The 25,763-nt window shown below is 38.6% G+C and overlaps 1 protein-coding gene across 3 annotated transcripts in view; it reads right to left on the bottom strand.

Moving 5' to 3' along the window:
* TTC39A (tetratricopeptide repeat domain 39A) overlaps positions 1 to 25,763 on the bottom strand; it is a 47,275-nt gene that overhangs the window by 8,598 nt on the left and 12,914 nt on the right. For 2 of the 3 annotated variants that reach the window (XM_074906240.1, XM_074906238.1), the window contains exons 3-14: positions 19,735 to 19,866; positions 19,507 to 19,583; positions 18,950 to 19,017; positions 16,031 to 16,095; positions 13,470 to 13,569; positions 12,262 to 12,327; positions 6,950 to 7,058; positions 6,230 to 6,297; positions 6,040 to 6,099; positions 5,111 to 5,272; positions 3,396 to 3,487; positions 2,248 to 2,368 (exon numbers count right to left, since the gene is read on the bottom strand). In XM_074906240.1, the coding sequence (XP_074762341.1) occupies positions 2,248 to 2,368; positions 3,396 to 3,487; positions 5,111 to 5,272; positions 6,040 to 6,099; positions 6,230 to 6,297; positions 6,950 to 7,058; positions 12,262 to 12,327; positions 13,470 to 13,569; positions 16,031 to 16,095; positions 18,950 to 19,017; positions 19,507 to 19,583; positions 19,735 to 19,866 (1,120 nt within the window). Of the gene's footprint in view, positions 1 to 2,247; positions 2,369 to 3,395; positions 3,488 to 5,110; positions 5,273 to 6,039; positions 6,100 to 6,229; positions 6,298 to 6,949; positions 7,059 to 12,261; positions 12,328 to 13,300; positions 13,348 to 13,469; positions 13,570 to 16,030; positions 16,096 to 18,949; positions 19,018 to 19,506; positions 19,584 to 19,734; positions 19,867 to 25,763 lie in introns of those variants that run through there. The other variant, XM_074906241.1, reaches the window with a different exon arrangement.

The raw sequence follows: 25,763 nt of genomic DNA, 5'->3' as shown, positions 1-25,763 counted from the left end.
CAATACTGGATAAATGCAATACTTTAGTGTATTGCTGTACAATGAAAAAGTTACAGATTCCTTAAATAAATAATCAGTTTGTGAAAACTTGTTTTCATTGCAACTGAAAACTTGTTACATTGGTTTTCAGAACAAATTAGTCCTGGAAGACAAGCAAAGAGCCATTTACTACACACAATGCAAGGAGGATTGCTTGAACAGAATGCAAACACAATCTCACTTATAGATGAAAACAAGTACCAATAAAACAGACATAAAACATTCATTGCACATGGGTAACTGTCCCTTGATTAAGGTCTCCTCTCTTGTTTTATCCTAGCCAGGGCAGTAATAACTACAAACATTTACAATGTACTGCTTTCATACAAAAAATATGAAATCTCAGGACAGCAAAACAAAAAGAAAACCAAACCTCCTAACCTTTAAACCAAGCTTCAAACCAACCAACAGAATGTTAGCGCTGAACTATAAACCCCTTAAATTCTTCAGGTTTGTTTGATATTCCCAACAAAAGTAACCTATTTCTTATTCAACTGTTCTTAAGAGTAAATTTTATCAAAAACTGTTGGTTTAATTCCTATTATTATTTGGGTTCTCTCTTATATCACCAGACAAATGGGCCCATTGCCACCAGCAATCACAAAGTTAAAGATGGAAATACTGTACAGACTTAAGACTAGTTCGCATAACACATTATTTATTTTTATGACCTAGTCTGTACTTGATAAATCAAAACTTTTCGATAAAGTTTCTGTACAGAGTAACTGAGTTCTGGAACTATAATACAAAAAGCTGTCGGCTAGAATAGATGAAACAGCATGTTAACCCTAGTCGATGTTGCTTTCACCATCTGGTCTCTACTGATTGGAAAACCTGTGCTGAACTTACTGTATTTAATATAGATTTGTTAACATGGGTTTGAAACAGAAGTATTCAAACTACACTTATTCTAGGCTAAACCTCTGAGCTAAGACTTGCTTCAGGACTCGCTCCTCTCAGCAAGTCCCTTCACGGTGAAATGAAAAATCCTAGAGATGAGATGCTGTTCCCAATTTCACATCCTCAGAGTGCTTTTAACTGTTCAGCTGCGGCATCTGCTGCCTCAGAAATGCAACTGCAGCAGAAACAAAGGGCGCAGTGCCCGGCCACTCCAAGGAGAGTTTTTCCTAGAGAAACCTGTTCTGCTAAAATCCCATTAAAATAGCCCAGCCAAACCCCAGGTGTGCACGTTTCTTATTCTCTACAATCTCTGAAACCTGAAAGGCAAATCAAAGTAACCTAATTATTTCTCTCATTTCAGTCTTAAGACTCAGTGGAAAGTGGCCCCTAGAGATTACTCACGCTATGCTGTAACAACTATATTCCTTCAGGAAGCACTGTGTCACATACCCAGCTGGTGGGCTGAGAAATGACTACTCACTGGTGTCTCCAAGAGGCTTTCCTTATTCAGATATTTTCTTAAAGAGTATTGACTAATTATCCATCTGTTTCTCAAACATAAGAGCTCAAAACACTGCAAATATTAACATCACTGCACTTGGCAAACGTGTGGACTTCAAATCCTTTTATGTTCTTTTACACGTTCTTCGCAAATAGGTTTTTTAAGTGCACCACGAGCATGGCAATGGGTGCCTTATGCAGCTTTTCTCATCTGGCCACAGGGAACTGGCCAGCATTACAGGCAAAAAGAAAAAAAAACAGACAAACAGTATGCAATGGGTTTCTGGAGTGGCTACAGGATTTGCTGATTTCATCCCCACACCCATGAGTTGTTCTGGAGAGCACCAAATTGCAAACATTCAGGGGCACATTAAATAGCTGCTTACACGCAGTCCCCAATTCCTGTGTTGTTTCCTCCCCCCCCGCCCCCCCTCCCCTGTAACTTGTATCTAAAAGTCTTCTTTTAGTAGTCTCAGTAAATGACACATGACAGAAGAGACCTAGGGCAAAGTTCCTCAAAAGGGAATCAAAAGAAAGCTGTTAGGAGCATGCTAGTCTATTGCTGGAATAATGAATTACACATGCAACACAGTTACGTGTCACAAACAACTGGCTTAGTTCCCTGTGGCTGGTGCATGCCCCAGTTTTACAGCATTCCTCGCATTCATTTGGCTTTGCTTTGGGAACATTCCAGTCTCCTGCAGAGGTTTTACCTTAGAAACATGGAAAGATACTATACTAATTATCTTGGTTTTATTTCCATAAATTAAAAAAATGTTAAGGGAGGAGAAAATATTTCTAACTTACCAAAGGTGGAACAGGCAAAGGAATGGGGTTTGAAGAAAGATACCGTCGAGCTTTCCGAATTGCAAACTTTTCTGTAGGCAGAGATTTCCCCGCAATTTTCAGTTTCAAACTGGGAACAATCCTGAAAGTTTAAAGAAAAATGTAAGGAATTTTTTCCTCTGTGAACCTCTGGGAAAAAAACATTCAAACTTAAAAAAAAAAAAAAATCAAACCAAAGGGAACTTTAAAAGCTGTTACACACTGAGCTATTGCTACCTCTGGGGAAGCTGAGCAACACATATTCACAAAAGCTGTCTTTATGCAGGGCACGTATATCTCTAGGCTTCCTCTTTAATCAAGCAGGAGGAAGAGGGACTCTTCCTCACCCAAAGAATAAATTAGATGATGCACCTAACTTATGAAGGGCCCACCTCTCTTCACAGATGAAGAGCCAAACTAGCTTCTGTCAGTGTTGCTCACATTCTCCCAAAGGCCAAACCTCTTCATTTCGTAATGGATCCCAAATCCAGTGAAATCTACTTGTAATGATTATATAAGATATGGAAAACCTGAGAAGTATCAATATATTATAAGCACATAAAAAAGTGATATTTTGATTTTATAGAAACTGTAAAAACCAAAGTAATCAATATTCTTTGCCCCAGCAACATTTAGGCATTTTTGGGCTGAAACATTACAATCAGGTTAACTTACTGTGTTAATCGTGCATATATTCATTTGGACATTTAACTATTTCAGATTTCTCTTAGACTCAAAACCCAAGAATCAAGTTTGTACTGAAGTTTTCACTAAGGAGGCACACATCTTGTACCACAATCCATTGAAGGCTTTCATATCTTACATGCCATTTTGATTAAAGGAAATAACTGCAAAAGCATGTGAATATTACATGCTACAGCAGCAGCCACTGTATGGTGGCTGATAAACCTACTATCCTACCCCTAAAGTATTTCCAGGCCAGGAGAAATCTGTCTGAACTCAGGGTCCACTTTATTCTAAAGGAATGTTTCATTCTGCCATTTCTTACCAATCCAGTGCTATTTGTGCAGATCTTCCAACTGCACAATGGGTAATTTTGCCTTTCTTCCACTAACACTGTGATGTGAAAAGATAGGAAACTGCTGTAACTGGGAATTAAGAAATTTTACCTAAATAATTCAACTTCACTGTCTCCAAAAGGACTGCAGTCATCTGGTCCAAACATACTGAGATAAGCAGCTTTCATGTAAATATAAGTAGCCTGCAAATGCAATCAAGAATATCTATACAGAAAAATGAATTTACAGCATTGCCATTATTGATATAAAGCACAAAACAGCAACAAAGAGGAAAGTTTCTGCTTCTGCCCACAAACAGATATAAACTTACAAAATTTTGAGCAAGAGATAAGTATTTTAGAAAGTGGAATATAGAAATATTTTTTGTATTATGTATGACTGTTTACTTTGTATCAATTTATAGTTTATGTCCAAACTCCAGGAACAAATGTCATGCTTGTGTAAAGAAAATTTTTATTACTCTCAGGAATACATGCTAAAAAACTTATGAAAAGGTCATGCTCAGAGAAAAAAATATATATAGTCTATGTGTCCAATCACAACTTGGTAGTGTTATCTCAAATATTAAGTTCTAGAAAAGTTTTTGAAGGTTTCATGATTTCAGATTAGGAAAAGTACCTATTTCATAGGGATTCCCGAGCAATGATACCTTCAGCAATCAAGGAAAGCAAAGCAGCAGAGGACATTACAATTCTTGCAACATTAGAGAGTAACAGTTGATGAGTTCTTGAGTGCTGCCTTAAGAAGTAACCATAAGTTGCAGGAGTTTTCTGAAACATTTTAAGCTGTGATTATTTATTTACACAGGAATCTAACAGTGCATACATGTGACCATCTTTCATTCAGCTCATGTAGTTACTAGTTTGCTACTATCATGTTGCACCATAGGTAACACAGGAATAGGAAGCATCTTCTCTGCTTCTCGAAGGTGCCAGCAATATAGTGTAAAACTCCACACAGTTTAAAAGGATACATGTTAATATGAATTCTACAGCATTTCAGGATATTGAGGCTTTTAGCCAGGTGGTGCACCCCTGACTGTAGGAGCTATTCAGATTAATGCACCTGGGCTGGAATCCCCAGGGGCACCGGGGTCCACACTGCTGTTTTCACCTGAGTGTGAGCACTGAGATTTTCTCTCACCTGGTTGCTTGGACCTGATGTCAGTTTTGGTTCCACTTGGCCAATACATACAATGTGCAGTAGAAAAAACAGACAGAGATACCCTCCCCACACACACAGTCTGATCACATTAAGAAGAAACAAGCCTCCAATCAACTACACCCCTCAACCCCCGGGGCCAGACTTAATCCCATCTGACAGATTTCCCTGGGGCTCAGGGGAAGACTGGAAGGAGGAAAGCTACCAGGGTTCTGGATGGAAGAGCTTCTCCTTTTCTGACACAAGGCAAGGCGCCTCTTCTAATTATATTTGTTATCCTGGAGGCACCATCATGGCTAGCCTCACTCATCACCAAAAGAGCTTATATCCATAAGGTAATGAAAGAAATGGCCACTTGCGCCACTAATTGCAATCTGTTGATGACACAACGAGTCAATACACCGCCAAACATCTTTAACAATCTGTTCTTCATCTACAAGTCAGGCCCAAAAGATTTCTGTTTGCCCACAATCTGTTCAGATTTGAATGTCTGCAGTTCACATGGTTCTAAAAGAGCCACAGCAGACCACGTTTTGTTTTACAATCTTCATCTTCAAAGCTAGAAAAGTTTCAAAGCTACAAAAAATCAACTCAAGTTAATATATACTACAGGGCCTCCTGCCCTCCTGTTCCACTTAACTTACCTTTGACCAAGTGTTTTCTTTGCTTAGCAGGTCTGCATAGAAGAAAGCCATCTTCCACTGGCGCTTGTAGGTGAAGCACCACATGAGCTCCCAGTAACACATGTGATGAAACTGCTTCCAATATTGCTGAGCCTCGCAACATTCTTCATACCTATTAACCGCCTGAACACAGAGATTTCCAAACACTGCCTTAATCATGTGTAAATGCACAGATACCAGCACTGTAAGCGACACTGGGGCTCCATGATCTGCCAGCATGGCTCCTGCAATTTCCAAATTATTAACAGCCCAGTATTCCCCAAAATCACATCTGTTGGCTTCACACAAAAGATTCTTGGCTCCACAGTCATCCTGGTGTTAGCAAATTCACACTGCCACAGAGCTCCCTATTCCTGGAAATTATATTAAGTTCTAAGCCTAGGCAAAATGAATGTTTGTGTCTAGGGAAATTAGGAAACTAAAGTCTAAGGACAGATGCTCAGCTGACATTTATTGTTGCAGCTCCAAAGATTTCAAGGGAGCTACCGCACTGCACACCAGCTGATACACTGCCCCAGAGTATTTTTGACATGCATTCTTCTCCTTCCTAATTCTTTCAAGTCTTTTATGACTCTCCACTCAGACTGAAGGCAAAGGATTACCACTGGATGTTATTAAAGGCACAACTTGCTTCAGGATAGGAAAGACAATGAGAAAACTGTGTCATTCATACTGGTGGACTAGATTATCACCAGAAATTGGGAAGGGTAGCAAAATTAACTGGTCAAACAAGCTAGTCAGAATAGTTTTCAAAATTCCTGTTTGTAACTCATAAATTACATATAGGTCAAAGCCACAGGAAACATTAGCCAGAAAGGAAACATTGTTCCTGGAGGAGTTTTTCTAAAGCTTTTGAAACTTGCTTTCCCAAGAGCAAAAGGATTACTTACCGCATCAATATTGCCCTTTAGTGTTTCTATCCTGCCTGCAAAAAACAGGAATATGGCTCCCTGTAATAAATAATAATAAAAATACAAGTATTCTGTAACAGTTTTCAAGCTGACCATACAGTCTAGATCTTTGTTATTTGGGAAGAAAACATTAAATGATCATACCAGATTATATTATGATTCATTTTACCTTTGGATAGCGGGCCAAGTAAGGCTTAAGTAGTCTTTCTGCCTCCTCAACATTTCCTTTTCCTGTCCCTAGAATGCATAAAAACGCAAGTGATAAAAGTATTAAGAAAATTAAAAAGGAAAAAAAAAAAACAACCCCACAACAGGAATGCAAGGTACTGATTCGCCATCCTCATCTGGCCAGTATCTAAGGTCCTCTCTCTGATAAGTAAGGCATAAATACAGGTTGGCATTGCACTAAGCCAGCCAGCAGGAAGACCTGACCAACACTGTGCTTATTGACTTGAAAACTCATCTATGCATAGACAAACACATTCTGCAGAATGCTTTAGCAGGAGATAAGACGGGAGCATGTCTCAGCGGGAAGCTATCAGTTCCCCAAAAAGTCAGGCATGGCACATGAACAAAGTATTCAGGAGGTCATCACTTACAGCCATTATTTTAACCTCCAAAATAATGCACCTGACTACTGAAGACAGATCTAGTCCTCACAACTTTCTTAGCTATCCCCACAGTCTCCCTTCTTGTCAAGCAAACCTCCACCTTGAAGATAAAGATACTCTCTTCAATTATGATCACTACTGTAAAATTACCCACAAATGTAATTTAATCTGGTCATGAACAAACAATTCACCTACAGATAGGTGACGGAATCATCTTTTTCCCCCTCTGTGTCCCACAAGAACTAATCAAATCCAAGAGTTATTATAAACAATCTTACCTAACACAAAGGTCATGAAAGTATGATAGCAAAGCAACAGCATGGTACACAGCACCGACCTAAAGCTGTATGATGATGCTCCTTCTTGAAGCTGCAGCAGACCATGCTCCTGTGCAAACAGAGGTGAGGAGGACAAAGTACTGAAAAAGTACCAAAGCTGTGTTTTGCTAGTTTGTTAACTTCTGCAGCATCATCTACAGATTGCTCACTCAAATTCTCAAAATCCACCGACATACATTGCTTACATAGCAATCAAAGATAAAAATACACATATGAAGTTATCCAACAGTTTTTCTTGGAGTTACTGCTTAGCCTGGAAAACATCTGACGACAGAGCAGCAACTTGGGAGGTATTACATGGTTAACATGAGAGAATGTGAGACAACTTATCACCATCATCCAAGTGCTGCTAAACAGCATTCCAGAAACAAAAAACACAGAGTTTTGAAATGCAAGGCAACTACAATTGTGCAATGTATCCACGTTTGTTGCTATTCACTACATAAGTAAGTTAAAGATATCAAGAAAAAAAAAAAATCTACAAGTAGCAGGGCAAAAGATGACAGGGTAAAAGGATGTTTTTAAGTATGCTAAGAACAAAAGGAGCTTTGCAATGATGTTGGCCCACTACCACCAGTGGAAAAATATGATGAAAAGAAGAATTTTTCTCTTCCCTTTGGGAAGAACTAGAGCAATCAAGTATAACACTGTATTCCTATTCAATGACAGCGTGATGGATAACCAACTTTAAGGATTCAAACTCCTGAGGCAACAGCATTTAGCAGCCCATTCTAGAACTGGTTCCATGATATCAACAAGAATATAAATATGCAAACATATCAAACATGAGATCTGCCTGCTAGTAAACACGCACAGCAAGATCCACTGTGTGCTGAGAAAAATTCTGTTTAAAAGCCATACTATGACTGCAATGGAAAGTTACTGGAACATGATGTATGTGACTATAAGGACATCTTTTCAAACCAGCTACACTATAAATAGGGACCCTGAGGGATGTCTATGGGAGCCACTGCAGAAGTTAGAGAGAGCACTCAGAGCACGACCTCAACACAGATTTTCATCTCTTGTGTGACCTTGTCAAGAGACGGGTATTATTCTACCTCAACTTTATCACTTACTGTAAACCCTGAAGCTTGTAAACATATTTTCATCATACATGTACTTTTCACTTAACTAGTGTGGTTAAGTGTTTTCATAGAAATTCAATTATTTTGTGGGGGTTTTTTTTAAATAATAATTTATTACATTTATTACTGTTATAGGGAAACGTACTACTAACACATGTATTTGCAGGTCAATTAGTACAACATCTAGCCTGGACAAAATAATGAAAATACTGACTTGTATGTCTCTCCACAGGGAGCCTACAGAGATTAGCCAGCAAACCTAATCAGCTAAGCGAGGTGTCACGAGTTGGGCAATACCCCCATGTAATCTCACTGGGGATCAAACTGAGGATCTCAGAACCAAATCACAAGCAGCTACTACTTGAACCTAAGGAAAAACTCTGCAAATGAACTACACTCACCTGTGCCAGTCACTAAGTGAGTATATAGTATTTAATTGTTAGGACACACCTTCTAACCATAAATAAACCACAAGTATCTCCCACACCTGTGCCACAGGTGATATGAGCAATCCCAGAACACCAAGTATGAACTTCCAAACAAAGTCTATTACAGGGCATATTGCTACAATATAAAACAGATGTCAAGGCAGTAAGTGCTCGTAATTCCTCCAAAATACTTAAATGGCATTAACACATTTAGGTTTTGTTTTCACACAAAATCTAAGTTACTCTGAAGGGCATAAGGTTAATGCAGAACAATGACAGTTCTTGGAGACAAATGTGATCCAATACGGTAACTCTCACCTTTCTGTGCGAGTTGCTCGTAACACCCCACAATCTCTTAATTCCTAAGACTGTCCCTACATTAGATTACATTAGTATCTCATTGATTTGATCCTTGTCCCAAGACATCCAATGCTCTGCCATTCAAGACTCCCCGTATGAGCAGTGAGGATTTCCACAGTGAATGCCGGACAAACAAGGACAATGCTCCAAACCATTATCAGACAACACTGACATGGGTTCATATTTATTTCAGTTGCCACTGACTAAAATCCATCTATATTCCTGAAGCAAAAGCTCTTGACTGATATTTTTAAATCACTCTCTTTTAATTAGGGATCTTGACAACGAAAGCAAAGCAAGGTCATCATTCATGTCCCATGACCTGATGACATTACTGCAGGCTTAGCAAGGATGATGGACACTACTAACAGCTTTTATGAAGAACTAATTAAACTGGTAGACAGGGCATTTGAATGTATCCCATTAAATAATTTTATGTTTAACCTTCATTTAAAATGTGTAGAAGAGACCAAAATGCAATGCAAAAAGATGCTTACTGGGAAAGTGGAATTCAATTTATTACAAATTGGCACATCAAAAATATTCTTCAGCTCGGCTGCTTTGGGAAAAATGTCCTCCCACATCAAAAAGTATAATTTGAAAGAAATTGGTTATATCTGGTTTCTGCCTTCCCCTGAAATCATGCTGTCATCTGACCCCCCGACAAATTGCACTTTAACATATGGTGAGCTCATGTCAAACTTTTCTACAGTGCAGCAGCACAGTATTTATAATCGTCTATAAAATATAAATAATATCTCAAGATTAAATATAAGCCTGAGACCTGGCAGAGGAATCAGCAAGAAGGGTTCAAAGCTTATATGGGAGATAGTGCCAGGACTCTTCTGATCTCACATCAGAAGTTAATTTTCATTAAACACAAAAAGTCCAGATGGGACACATACTCCACCTACTGCCCAGCGAGGGAGGAAGGCACACTTCCCAGCACAGTGTACCTGAAAGGTGTATGATACATACCTCTGCCCACAAAAATTTTCTCATGAAATATGGCAAACCTGTATCAAACCTCAATGCCTAAATGCAGGGCCTATGCCATCAAACACAAATAAACCTGTGTTTTGACTAATGACACAGGGGAAAGGAGCTTGAACAATGAGAAGGGCACAACTGGCACCTCTTGGACTGGAAGGGAACAAATGTGGCCTCAGGCTACTTTTATACTTTGTTGATCTTATCCTACCTACTATTTTGAGACTCCAGACTGCTGTTAAATTGATCATGTTGTCCACAGTGCCCACAAATGGCTCTGGAAGTAATGGAGCTTTGGGCATGTCCTCATTTACTATCAGACATGACATGTCTGAGAGACAATTAGAGCCCTTAGGGGAAAATCCGCTGGCTTCAAGGCAGATTAGTATTGTGGAAGATATCACAATGCAATTTTATATCCAGTTTTAATAAACACATGACCCATACCAAAAGCAAGCTCTCCTCCCGTGCACTGCAGCTCTCAGGTAAACTGTAAACAGCTCAAGGCACTAACCATGACTTTTGTCTTTTGCACAATCTGATGCTCACCATGAACATTTAGTGGAAAAGACTGCAAGATCAAACACAGATGTATTCAGAACTCCTTTCTTCTGGATGGGGTGCAGCATATGACACACAAACTTTCCCTTTCCTCCTCTGTCACTTTCTTTCACCTTCTAAACTCCTGCTTGTTCTGCAGGGGGGACTGTTTCCTCTTGAAGGCTTTGGAAAACCACCACTGGAAAGGATTGCAAACACACTTGCAATTTTTCTTTTGACTTTAGGCATCTGACTCACAAAAGTTAAATACAGAAAGACTTTTCTAGGTTGTTAAAGTAAATGACCATCAATGAACTTTGATGACCATGTTTAAAATACTCCTTTTTTATGGTGTGCAGACATCAGGTTTTTGCCATAAATTTCTGGCAATCTAGGTCATGCTTCAGGGAGTTATTAAAAAATTGGAACAGGAGCTGACTCATCAACACAAATACCAGCCCACTCATAGCCATACAAGAAATCCCAGGGCCAAAAGAAAATAACAGAAATTCAATTAGAGGGACAATTTTCATCTGCAGCAATAAGATGAATGTTCAGCAAAGTATTCTCAGAACTCTGCTGGTAAAAGAACTGCCCTTACATTTCTACAAGAGTATTTTGCTTTAGATGCTCTTTGCTCTAACTGACAGGTAGAACTATTTGATTTTTTCCTCTACTGCTTGTGAAACAGCTCCTAGTCAGCTCCTGGAAATTTCCAAGTTCTAATTCATGCTCTGCCAAAAGCTCCTTGATTTTAAACTAGACATTTTATTTTCAGATATAATATCCTTCCTGTAAACTAATAAAATGGTGATGACACTCATCCACCTGTCACCTAAGGTTGCAGCTCTGATTAAGGAAACATTTTTCTCCTGGAAACTTGTTTTGTAAATAGGAAGCATTACAAAAGAGTTACGTTTTAACTAGTTTATACAGTTTTTGTTGTGTCTGCAGGACATCAAAAGTTTACCTTACCCAGCAATTATGAAATAAATGTGACTAATAATTTAGGTTAAATGGACCATGTTTTCTTAATCCAGGAACCCAACTTTGAGTGAATCTCATCTTCTACTGGTAGAATGAGAGACAAGGGCAGGTACAAGGTATCAAGGCCAAGATATTCCCATCAATTTAGCATCCTATTTTGAAACAACAAACACACAAAAACCTAACACAGCACTTTCTGTGCATCTGCCCTGCAGAGTAACTCAGGTTCATGTGAGTTTACTGGTGCTTCATTACTGAACTTCTGTCCTTAAACTGCATGCGCAAACAACATAGGTCAGACTGGTTACTCTCCAGGCAAAAAAGCACTTAATCTTTTAGGCAAACAGAATTTAGGTGCCACACTCAAGTTATCAGTTGCTATTAAAGACATGGAGAAAAAAAAAAAATCAGAACTGAAATTTTTTTTTTCCCCCAGCTGGATGTCACGCAGGAACCTGTCAGATACTACAGTGACAGTAACTATCAAGTAAGCTAATACATTAAAGGCTAAGAATACACTTTTGGCTATGGGTTTCTAAGCACAAGCATACATCAAGAGCCCAGTAACTAAAAAGCCAATTATGTCAACATCATTGTCATCGTCATTGTCTTTACCATGTTTCACAACTGTATCACCCTTGAACAATGGTATCACAGTCTTTGAAGTGTAATAGTTCAGACAAAGAAATAAAGGAAAACTGAGCTGCATGAAAGCATCAGTGCTAACAGTGTGCATGTGATACCAATCGAGTGTTTCAGAGGGTTACAGCTAATGTGAGGAAGAAGAGAGAAACTTCTGTCTCCACTTTTTAGTTTAAGAGTGAGGGGAACTTACCAATAATATTTAGTTCACATTTACCTTGTTTCCAGAAAATCCAACAAACTCCAGTAATCTCAGAATTCGTGCAGGAAACATGGACAATGTCTACAGAAAAAATGCAACAGTTATGCAGTAGTGGACTTTCTGCCTCTCAGCTACCAGCCCTTGCATAACTTTTCCAAACGCAAGAAATAATAATTAAAATTACTAAAACCATCTTACATGTCTGACAATTTCTTGGGTAAACATATACACCCACTATATTTTACATACAATTTAGACAGAAATATTTGTTTAACATAGAGACCCTGTGTCTCCAAGATTCCCTGCACAGAAATATGTTTACACAGCATATGCTTAGTAACTCTAGTACTTCTTGAACGTTTCAGAAATACTGGGTGCACACCACACAGTACGTATTTGTTCTTTGTGCAGTAAATCTAAGATTTGGGCATGTGCCAGACTCACATAAAGTAATGCAAGCAAGGGGAAGCACCAAGCACTTTCTGCAGCCCATCAGCTGAACAACCATGTCACCCCTCACCAGCTCTGGGTCAATGCCTCTCTGACATAGCAGGAACTGTCCTGTGCCATTTGACCACTCACTTTCTGATGAGAACACAAGCAGCAACAGCCAAAAGTGAGTGGCCTGAGCAGCACCCCAGGCCCCACTCATGTACCCTGCCCCACCCACTGCCATGCTAACAGCCAAGTCTCTGGTTGCTTTCCAAGTGCCAGTTAAACAGTAAATGGAGGTAAAAAGCACAGGCCAACTGCTGCTTCTGTGCAAGGCTTCTCCCGGCCCCCATCCCAGTGCATCCCTTCTCGTAAGACTACACCACCTTCCCCTCCAAGTACCTCCTAAGCATTGGTCACTTGGCTAATGAACACCCTCACTGGAAGCCAGGCACAGGCACTCAGCTGTATTCTGAAAAAACATGCCCTTAGCCCACAGCAGATGAGATAATTCCTCAGGTGATAATCTCCCCATGAGGATGCACAAGCGGGTCTGCACATACAGAGCAGTGTTGCCCATGTTGCAGGTAGTAGCCTCTTTATTTCTAAAGTGTATTACTACCTGATATTCTTAGACCAGAGATTGGGATCCTGTAAGTGTCAGCACACATACCTAATGTTAACCATATGATCAGTAACACGGATGTCAGTGGAACTTCTCAGGTACTTATTAAGTTAATTTTCGGGAGGTTGCAGGACTTCAGCTCAAGAGAAGAACTGTTGGTACATACCAGATTAAATGCTCCAACTCCAAGTTTTACACCTCCCTCAAAATGAAGATGGTTCTCTCCTTTGACATAATGTGGAGACTGTATGAGACTGTCCAGCTCCCTGAAATGCACAAGATTCTGTTACACTGTCATTAAATAAAATGATTAATTACAATTCAGTAAGAAAGTAACCCAGTTACCTTGAACTACATGGTAGTTCAATTTCTCAGCTCACTCAGGTGAGCAACACCTGCATTGCCCTGGCTTTATCAACAAATCTTTTCTGTCACATTACTATCAATTCAAAAATACAGAGTCCTGGAGACGAATTCCTGTCAAAGAGACAGTCAATTTGCAACCATATTTCTGCCTGAAAATGTTTCAAGAATGTCTGTTGGGAGCAACACCAACTTTTACTACTACAAAAAGATGACAGGGCACTGCAGGAGAGTTCAATTTGAGTTAGCAAACTTGATTTGAGTTTCACTAATCCCTGGATTAGGTATTCCCTTTTTGTGCATGTTCATTCAAAAGAACATTTTGGTATATATAGGAAAATACAGTTGTAAGAAATATTTTTAAATGGGCAGGTATATCAGAAATTACTTTTCACATATTTTTCTAACTTTCATAGATCTCAGCTTTGTAGTGTCCCCTTATTTCCCTGTGTAATCCCGCTGGATCTGAACCTGTTTAGTCTCCAAGCTTTCTACAGCTATGTGTTTTTCACACTCTTGTTTTAGTTTATTTTGTTAATTACTAGAAGAAAAACACTCTTTTAATGGCAGCCACATTTTTCCTGTTCAGGCTGTCTTGTTTTTATCTGCTGGTTGTTGCCAACAGATATAGGACTATTCACTGTAACTGCAGTCTTTACAACAGACCTGCATTTAGAGTCACCTTAAACCCACACAAATATGGACACTGTCATCTCCCTCCCTTGCAGTACACTTCTGGAGAACCTGGACTGGATGCTGTTTTGTGTCTGCTAGACGTGTGACTTTTTGTGGCTGTTCTGAGACCAAATTTAAAGTCCTAAAGTAAACTAAAATATGATGAGTATTTAGTTTTCACTTTTTAAAATTATTCATTTAAATTTGTACTACTGTGAAATTTTTTCTGGTATTTTTTATTCACTGGCAATAAACAAATGTTTCATTCTGAATTATAATTTTATTTAGTTCCATCTTTTTTACAGTGTATGGTAACCTTTTCTCCCTGAGAGTTTTAAAACTTTTCATCTTTGCAACATTCACTCCTCCTGTCTTTTCAGGGTTGCTGTTGTTATGGATTATCAAGCAGTACTGATGACAGCAGGGAAAGGAAAGATGGCTTTTTATATCAGAAACTAGGCTGTAAAAAATACTGATCAATCAAAGCAAATAAAGTCTCATTTTCATATTTCATTGATTTCTCTGTAACCTGTTGCACCACACTCTCACCAAAAGTGCAAACAATTATTTCTTCCCACATCAAAGGTACAGGACAAAAATCATAACTGCCAACCTCACATACAAATTTTCCCTTTGTTAAAATACGTAATTTAGTAATATGACAGTTATCATTAGAATTCATTTGAAAAAGGCCACCTAAGAGCTACTAGATTTGTAACACTTTGTTTTAATCTATACTAGAGCTGATTTTAATTTACTGAGGCACAACTGAATGTGCCCCCCATGGTGCATATTTTTAATGTAATTTTTAGAATTTACTATTGCACTTCAAAATTTTTTGCACATATTGAAAGTAGATCTCCATAACTTTATGGATGGAAAGAACTCTGCTTATGCAGATGTTTTTGGTTCATAGATACTAAGTAATGGGCATATTTAGAGTTCAGATAAGCAACCCTGCTTATCATTTTCAGTAGCATGCACTTTCTCTTCAGAGTAGAACCACTGCCATACTTAACCAGATTAAAAATCCAGCTAACCAAATATTTCACTCAGACAGTAGCATATGCTTGGAAAAGCATCCCCTAGGAATTGACTGCTCAGGGACTTCATGATGCAGAGAGAGACTGCATCTGTTCTACTATGCTAACTAGCCCCTATAAACCTATTTTTTCTAAGTTTGTTTAATCTCTGAAGTAATTTATACTTTCCATTGCAAGCTCTTTCAGTTTATTGTCACTTGATTTTTTTTAGTTTCATGCATTTATTATGGAATTACTTGTGCTTCAGCTACTGGTTTTGAATGTTCCAAAAAGCTGCAGCTAGAACTATAAAGAACCACCATTTCATACGCCTAATGAGTGCGAGACCTCCAAATTGTGCTATGCAGACAATGAGCACTACACTGTTTAGAACTGTTATTTTTTGACATAATTTCAGATATAATATTTGAAGTAGGCAAACTTTTGGAGTTAACAGGGTTAGGGGTCCACTCTCTTTACAATCCAAGTAAACCGTATCAATGTCCTTTGTTATGGAAAGGAAGAATTTGTGTGGGCTGAGAAAGACATGAGGCCCATATAAAAGCTGCAATAAATACAACAGTAATTAATTTGTGAATTGGACAATTTGACCAGCAGCACTTCTTACTGAAAGAGTACGCTTAATCACATCATCACTCTGACTCACCTGTATGTTTGGTAACTGTTTCGGACTTTGATGCCTCCTTTTATGAAGCTAACCATATTCTCATCCTGTTAGAAAGGAAACACATTAGCAATATGAATTTATAAACGTTATAAAAAGCTTTTGCTGTCTTGAGATGAACACATGCCTCGAACATAACCATCACGACACAGACAATAGAAGTCTCTAAGAAACAATACGTGGATTTAGGATTTCCTTTCTACATTAAAATATTTTTACACTGTTCAGACACATACACTTTATTTTGATGTTTTCTGTGATTAGTTTAGCCTTTGTGACCTTTGGACCATCTGAATTTGCATTAATGAACAGAGGGACTAAGCTAAAGAACGGCACCTAAGGTACATGCATTTGTAACTGTTTCAGAAAACAGTCTTCTCTCATTTGTCCTTCAGCACAGTTAAGATCTGAATATTTCCTGGCTCAGCACCAGATACAAATAACTGCCTGTCCTCAGAAGTCTACAGAATATAGTTTCACATCCTAAAAAGGGAGCAGGGTAAGTAAAGTTATACAGCATATGTTCTTTCTTGTCAGAATATTCAAGTATCTATTTGAGATCCACACTAATATGGCAACATGTTACATTACAAGCTATAACGAACTTGGAACTTACAGCAAAGTGTATCTGGGGGACCATTAGTTTACAGTTGTATTCCAAGAGAGAACTCTGCAGTCTCCTAACTCTCTGGTGGCAGTTTTTTGCCTCACTCATCATGTATGATCTGTCATTCTGGTTTGTTTTGATATCTGCTGTTACTTTGGGACAGGAAGACTGTATGTCTTTTAGCAGATGATTTTTCTGTGATGGCATTTTAAAAGGCTGTATGAAGCATTGTGGAGAAAATGGAACAGATTAACATTTGGTTGTTCTACTGTTATTGTTAAGGAAACAGGGACCAATTGTGCTCATCAGTATGTAAACAAAGAGACAGAACCTGCCTCAAAGAGCCTTCCATACTCCTGTAAATCAGGAAGATAACTCAATCCAATCAAAGTTACAATTCAACTTCGTCCAGACTTTGTTTTCTATTAATTAGTACAGGAAGTCTAATGGCCTGAACTGAAGGGCAAGGGCTTACTCCTGCATCCTGCAACACCACCACTAGCCTGTGTCCTTAACAGTCACCCTCAACCAACATTATCAAGAGTGATAATTCAGGACAGAAACGTGCACATAAATTAACATGTAATTCCTGATGATATACCCCCAGAAACTCGAATCCAAATCACACGCAAACAAAATAACTGCAAAATAATGTGATCCTGGTTTTCTTTGTTCTGTAGAAAAAGTCAGTTTTTAATTAGTAACTGGGGAGGTGGGGCGGGCGGATTAAAGCATACCTAACCATATGCAAAGGTTCAGTTATATCTTCCTATGAATGAAAAATGAAAAGAGGAAAGAAGATGGTTTTAAAATGTTTAAATTCAGAATAATCACGATACCAGTAACAGAAATAACCAACATGAAAACAGTCCAGCCCTTGAAAAATCCTGAGACTAATTTCTATGTGTTTTCACCTGGATTTGAACATTTACATCAAGCATCAAAACTAACCCACTTCAATAGCTGCTGGAACCAAGTGCCTTTGTTTAATTTTTAAAACCTGTTCATGTGTTCATGAAAAATTAAACACAGAATAGAAGAAGCAGCAAATAGACATTCTTTATGCAGAAGAGGACAAGAAATTATTTTTTTACTCCTAAATCTCTCAAGTATCTATTTTTAAAAGCAGATACCTGTGAAAATGATGCTTAAAAACAAGAGACACTGCATGAAAACACTCCTTTCTCACAGCCACAACAGAGAAGTTATGAAAAGACTTGGTTCCATAGCTTCAAGATATCACCCAAACTGTCCCCAGTACTAGAGGCTACTCATCCCAAAGGAATATGGAAACAAGTAGCTACACCTTGGCCATTTCAAAGGCCATCATCTTACCATAAAGTCACCATCATCAGCAGTCTAAAACCCTTCAGAAACAGCTACTCCACTACTGGTTTTGCTGTGAAGCAATAGTTTCTAGCAGAGGGGCATGGTAGATCACTGAAAAGGGTGACACGGTTCATAAACTATCATAAGCAATATAAATCAGAGGCCATCTGGCAATTCCCAAACACTATAAAATCACCACCTGCATTTCAGTCTCTACCAGCATCTCTGAGCCAAGAAGCAGAAGCCCTCCGCAAATGTAAATTTTTATTAACCCCTCTGCAAAGATGAAGAGGCCCACTATCATAGAGCAAGTACAGGAAGAAGAATCAGTTATTTAAACTATGATTAACAATTTAAATTGCAAGCTGGAGCCCAAGTAAGTGTTGCTAACGTTGATCCATCAAACAAATCAAGCTTCATTAGTACAGACAGATAAAATTCAAAGAGGGAGAGCTCCCCTTCCTTTAAAGACAGGCAGCACTGTTTAAGCAAAAAGCATGTGTGGAACCTAATAGCTCTGCAGACCCTAGTATCTGTTCAAGAACAAACAAGTGAGAAAGCAGCCTTGGGAAAGCAAACGCCAGCTTCGTTTGCATTCCAGCATAGCACAGCTTCAAGGAACATCTCCTCATTTTAAATTTTTTTTTAAATCTGATATCCCAACACACAGTATTTGAAAATCGGTGCTTACAGCAGTGACATTTCACACATCCAAAAGGGACTGGAGAAGTGCAGCACAGGGGACTCAGTGCTGATTCGGTATTGAGATAAGCATTTTTAGAGATAAAAAAACATTCTACTAACTCATCAGCAGATAGTCCAGACAAATTCCAGATTTAATCCAGATGAGAGTCTTACATCATTAGGTCAACCTAGGATCTTCTACCATTACATTAATTTTAAGAAAATAAACCTGTACAGTGTGTACTTTTTTCCCTCCCAAAGAGCCCTGCAGGAATCCATACCTGGAGGAATGTGAGTGCTGCTCTCTGAAGTAAACATTCAGCATAGCAAATTTCTGCATGGATTTCCTCTAGTGTCACATGGAGAGGGGAAGAAAACAAATCAATCAGATGAAAAGTAATTAAAAAACACTTAATCCATCAATAGAGGAATAAAATCACAAAGCTCAAACCGAGAAAAATATTTTCCAAATTTGCTGTAGCATTTCAGTTCTAGACTACTGAAGTAACTCCAAAGACAAATGACACAAAGTTATAGAAATTTTGTAGGAATTTCCCTGGTGCTTTCCAGGAATTCCTGGATCTAGAACCTTTCTAGGCATTTTGATACTTTTTTGTAGGTTTTTCTTTACCCAGAAATTTTTGGAAATGCAGAGTCGGTGATCGACAAAAACAGTGATTTTGGCTGTGGTGACACAGCAGTTGCCAAAACACTGATCCAGCAAATGTTAAATCAGTGACCTCACAATCTGCAAAAACATGTTGGGTGAACAATTCTACACAATTCAAACTGCTGAAAAAAGAAGAGAGGAAAACATGCATGTTAGAGATAACATTACCTTCCGTAAAGTGTTCAAGGCTTTGTCTATGCACAAGGTTGTTGATAGAATCAGCTACTGTAGACTTCTTCCTAAATCTACAGAAAAGTCAGTTTGGTCATTCTGAACATGAAGCATCACAAAAAGAGAATGATATCTTTCATCTGGCCACCCATACAGTCACTAACATACCTCTAGTGCTCACCAACCCTCTGTCATCATTTCTTGACTGAATTGCTCCACACTTACTTTTGACAGGTGGCTTGAGCTTCCTTCATTGTGTTTCCTGCATTCAGTATGTCCTGAGGATCAAATGTCATCATAGCTTGCATTTCCAATATGGTGGCATAAGTCAGTGCATGATACATACTATCTTTAGTTCTGAAAAAAAACCACAAGATGCAAAGCACAGCTGATTTGATTATATTATTTCTTTTAAAAAACAAATACAAATCCAATTCCAGAAATGTATCAGCCTGATGGGAAAAAGATCTAAATGAACTAGGAATCAAACACAAAGGACATGCAAAATAATCCAGAAACACTAATGGATTGAAATCTGTACAAGAACTCATGTCTACAGCTCCAGTTCCAAAAACTGTGCTAAAATGTTCCAATTATGAGTTGAGGATAGGTATTTAATACGTAAATCACAAGGAATTAACCAAGTGGTTAACCATTCAGGGATGGAGTATCTAATGACTACTACAACACATGACACAAATCCAGATATTTTTATTCTAATTTTGAACAGTTACTCAGGATAGACTCAAGGAGATAAGTAACACAGTATTATGACTGTGGTCAAAGCACAAACTTTTTCCATCACATCTTCCCACCAGAAGCATTCCAGTCTACGTCAAACATTACAGCTTTTTCCTCCTCTCCCCTTCTGCCAACCTTCCACCCCAATCTGTTCAACTTTAATATTATTCTGTGGGATTTCAGATGGTGCCTCTCCTGCAGAAAGCCAAAAACTTTGGCATTAGTGCAAGGAAAACAATTAACTCCTACATGCAGCCATTGCCAGCATCTTTCCTCTGGCAGGAAGAAGGGTTCATATATTGCACATGTTTACAGCATTCAGCCAGTACCTGTGTTTGGTATAATCCTCTGCAAATGAATCAAAATATCTTCAGGCGTAAAGGTTCAATAAAGACGACTTGGGAAATATGTTGAAGGGCAAGCTCAGATGAATTCCTGCCACAGAAACTCTCTGTAGACCTTGCTAATTCACCCCTGACAAACAGCACAACTTAGGCAAATACTGCTAAAGAGCAACAGTTGCTACTTCAATTGTTTACACTTTTAGAATGGATCAGACAGTTCTATATGTCAGGGAATATTCAAAAGTACTTCCAGTCAAACAAGGATATCCTTTTAACAAAATCTCCACCTTTAGTACACCTATTCTCAATCCACATGCTTCAGGTGTTTGTTTCTCAAAACGAGCCACTTCGTTTTCTTTTTCTTTCAAGGAGAAAGTGGTGTGCTAGCAATATGCCCTTGCTGCAAATAGGGCTAATGGGCTGCATTAAGAGGAGTGATGCTGCCAGCAGGTGGAGGGAGGTGATCCTTCCCCGATGCTCGGCATTGGTGAAGCCACACCTGGAGTACTGTGTCCAGTTCTGGGCTCCTCAGTACACGGACATACTCGAGAAAGTCCAATGAGGATGGTGAAGGGACTGGAACATCTCTTCTATGAGGAAAGGCTGAGAGAGCTAAGACTGTTCTGCCTGGAGAAGAGAAAGCTCAGGGAGTTCCGATAATGTACAGAAATACCTGACGGGAGGATGCAGAGGGGACAGAGCCAGGCTCTTCTCACAGGTGCCCAGTGACAGGACCAGAGGCAATGGGCACAAACTGAAACACTGAAACTGTCTGAACATCAAGAAACACTTTTTTACTATCAGGGTGACCAAGCACTGGCACAGGGTATCCAGATCTTGTGCAGTCTGTAAGCCACCTGGACGTGGTCCTGGGCAACCATGCCTAGGTGGCCCTGCTTGAGCACATGATCTCCAGAGGTCCCTTCCTACCTCAACCACTCTGATTCAGTGGTTCTCTTTTAAGTGGAAAAGCCAAACTTTCAAGACACCTCAATCCATTTAATTTCTCCCCTGGAAGTACAATTGCCTCTGCAGGCTTTGATACCTGGATTGAATGGAAAGATAATTATAAGGATAATTTAAGACAATCCTCCATTAATCAGTGATCTAATATCTCACTGTGGTGACTTGGATCCCTTTAAGTTCTCTAACAACTCACATATTCTTATGCATTAATTGTTTGGTTCAATGGATTAAAACACCCTTAATTACCCTCAGGTGTCCCTGATGTTTGGTTCAGTGTTTTCCAGAGCCAAAAAATAACCTTGCCTACATCTAAGGTAACCCCTTCTCAATGACATTATGCAATAAAATCACCACAGAAAAATTCAAGCGATGATACAATCCTGACTTTCTTTATATTTTTGGAGTTCTAGGGATTAAAATAATACTAGCACTGGTGCAGAGAGCATTACACAGATAACTAGTTCTTCCCTTGTCAATGTTCATACTGATGACAAAGGGCTACTTTTTCCAATATACACAGCACAGAGCAGACTGGCTGTACTGAAGAAATTTGCAGTGTACATCTTTAAGCCCCACTGCAGTCTGTGTCTTGTGGCTGTCCTTAATTATTAGTTGCCCTCATCACATCCACAGGTTACCTAACAAGCTGTTCTAACCAACATCTAAACCAACCTAGCACAAAAGGCATTCTGGGAAATCACTGACTGCCATAAGTCCCCAGACTATGCTAACGTCCACCTCATCTCCAATGTGAGTAAGAAGAACAGACAGATAATAGAGAAATTAGTTTAAAATCCAGTGGAGTCAGGACAGCTCTGTCTTTGCCTCCTACATCATGATTCTTTCAGTAGACTGATAATGTAAAGTAGAAAAAAAAAAATGAACACAGTATAAAATGCCAGCCTGATGAAGTGTTCCTGTTCATTTGATTACTCATCAGCCTCAGTGGGTGCAGAGAAACACACTTTATCTCATATTTATTAAAATAAAACCCTTCCAAAGGTTCAAATTCAAAGCACAGGGAAGGCACTAAAATAGTCCCTTTCCAAAATTTTAGAAATTTGTTTTCAAAATTAAAGCAGATAAATTCACTGCACTAAAAGAAAAACTGATACTTTTCACACATACATAGTGAAGAGGGATTTCCATCTACAGTAATTTGCTTCTGATACTAAATCAACCCTGCCCTAATCAATGGTTTCATCTATTCTGTTTCTAATATTTAGAGGAGATAATAATTAATGTTTATGATTAGTCAACTGGTATTTACCAACACTCAAATTTAATCTTTTTTTCCAGGGGCTGGGAGGCGGGTAGAAATGCAACCAAATGTAAGAGTTATCTACGCTATTTATACTAACCATACAATTAAAGTTGCCAGTTACATCCTGGCATGTTGCCAGAAGTTTCAAGGCCTGCATTTTATATCGATGGATGCAGAATGAAACTTGATAGCTTTTTTTTCATCTTTTGATTCCTCAGCGCACTTTCCCCAGAACATGGTTGACATTAACAAGCCTTTATGACATAAATGCAACTAATATTTTGATGAATGACTTATCCCAGTAGTTGGTATCACATGGCTGAATAAGAGGATTATAAGTAATATCTTTAGGCACTCAGGGAGTTATGCCACATGCCTGTACTCCAACTACGGTGCAATCATTATCATCTTGTAGCACTGCTCCTTCTTGAGAGCTGTTGGAAAATGCTTTTATTCCTGCTTGAAAACAAGTACCTAAGCGAGGACGGTGACAGCTCTTCACTCCAGCTGAAGCATGAAAAAAGCTTGGCTTGACCTCAGAATTAACCCAGGGGCTAGTAATTTTGATGAAAAACACAGTGCCCAGTTTTTGTGGATCCTTTTACAGTAATCCAGAAGGCAGGACATGCGTCACCAGGTTACAGAAACCCCAGGTTCAAATCCATGCCCTGATTTAGTATCAAGATGCTTCCAACAAGTAAAACAAATCCAACAGCACAGAGTGAGAAAGACCCTCCACAGACCAGCCAACAGTCAATTCATGCAGGTGTACTCAAGAGAGAGAGATCAAGGCCCAAAGCAAAACTGCATCAGGAGAATGTGGTCACACAGGGCCTGAAGGCTTTCCTCATCTTTGATCAGAAGTTCCACCCAATGATCAAACACCCGCCAGACCTACTGCATGGGCCTCCACAGAAACTCTCTGCTTTGAGGAATCGATATTTTCTGATAAAAACCTATTTTCTATGAAAACTCCCCACTAGCATTAAGTTCACAACTAGCAAAGACCATCCTGATCAGCCACCAACCTGGTTCCTTCGTTACCACAAGCTGCCAGAATGGTCTAAGTCTGGTCTAAGCCGAAAAGTTGCAGTTCAGCAAGAGAACCCCTGAGCCTTTTTGATCTAAGCCATTCTCCAAAATTCAGAATCTAGTAAGTTTTTCTAGCTAGGAGGTGAAACCAATAATTAAGTTAGGTTTTGACAGCAATTTATTTATTTACAAACACTATAAAAGTTATGTTAGGATTAAAGAGAGAAAAAGAAACCTAGATATAATGTCCTTCTTCATGTTTTTGACATTCTTTACAATAAATAGCTAACTCGAGCTATCAGTAGAGCTGTGCACCATCTTTATCCAAAAACTGTCTAGAGTTTCACTCTACCTCCATGTGCTTCCCCTTATTCTTTCACCACTCTGACAACTACACAACTTCTTTGTTCGATCAGTTCCCAGAGAAAGCTCTTCCACCCCACTCAACAACCTCATGTTTGCTTTTGTTCTACATAGGCAAGAACATTTCACCACACCATGAAGACAGCCATTACAAAAGGCTTTTTAAAGATCAGAATATACAAGATAATATTTAATATTGTAAACTGGGCTTGTATTAAAATTTCCAGTGATACTAAAGAGATACCACAAAACTACACTGTTCAGTAAGAGTTTCACAAGTAACTAGCAGTGCAGTAACACAATCTCTTCACAGGTACCTGAGGTACTCCCACGTGAAAGGGCTGAACTCACCTTTCAAACACGGTCATTCTAGAATTAACATTCCACAAAATGCTTTTGGAGACTATTTTCAGAATAAAGTCAACTGCCCAGAATTAATCATTCTCATATTGTTTTTATAATACTGCAAGCAGTAACAGAGATGTGTTGCAGCTCATCCAATGATCCAGATTACTCTGTCATGAATTTATTATTTACCATTCTTCCAAGTGATCTGACATCAGCAAACCATCAGGTGATTATGTCATGTTTTTCTTCAGGATAAGTATAAAAAACTTAAACATTTGTCCTGGGAAAGGGAAGGGAAGATTCTCACCAGAAAACTCTTTAATTTATGATTATCTGTTTGCATTTACATGAGGGCTAAAATCTAGTCAGCTTTTAATCAATTTACTCTATGTATCTCAGAGTTGAGAAGGAAGATGAGATTTTTTCCTCACTCCAGTGACTAGACAGTTTCAGTGTTACTCACTGTCACAGTTAGCAGGTTACATATTGAAAATCACTGCTGTGTTTGGTGACTGAATTTAAGGGGTTTCTTAAGTGATCTTAGACTTAGTGTGAATACTCCATATAAAAGATTAACTGAAATAAATTTACTGCAGAAACCACAAGATAATTGGAGCCCACTACTGTATGATGATTGTTAATGATAATAATGAAAACTGACTCTAAAACCTAAAAGGTAGCTGAAGAAACAAGAAAAGTTATGTAACATGAAGCAAAAATGCCAGATGAATTCTTTTATGAAATGAGATCTCTTCTTTATAATGGATTTCCTTTTCTAACAGGAAAAAAAGAGCTTTACCTCAAACACAAGTCTAGACACTATCCTCAGATATTTATTTTCAAGCTGCTAGGAAAGATCTTCCAATTTTAACTCTCATACATTGCCAAATCTGCTCTCAGTTACACATGGTACAAATCACTTGAAAATACACTTATTGTGCAAGCCAACTGTGAGTAATTTAGTGAATCTGCAATAATGTAATACAGAGCAGAGTATGTCCTACAACATAAGTGGTAAAGCTGCAAAATCTATGATATGAAATTCTTTACAAGCATGTAAAAACTGAAAAGTATTTATTTAAACAAAGATAGTATGTTTATGGACTGTGAAAACCAATTTCAAATCTCAGCACGCTAAAAGGCAACAGTGAGGAACTGATGACTCCTGAAGAAAATACTCAGTATTACCACATGTG

Source organism: Athene noctua, chromosome 5, assembly GCF_965140245.1.
Source record: "Athene noctua chromosome 5, bAthNoc1.hap1.1, whole genome shotgun sequence".
In the NCBI taxonomy this organism is placed as follows: Eukaryota; Metazoa; Chordata; class Aves; order Strigiformes; family Strigidae; genus Athene; species Athene noctua.
The sequence above is the reverse complement of the archived record's forward strand: the minus strand, read 5'-3'. Positions and strand labels throughout refer to the sequence as shown.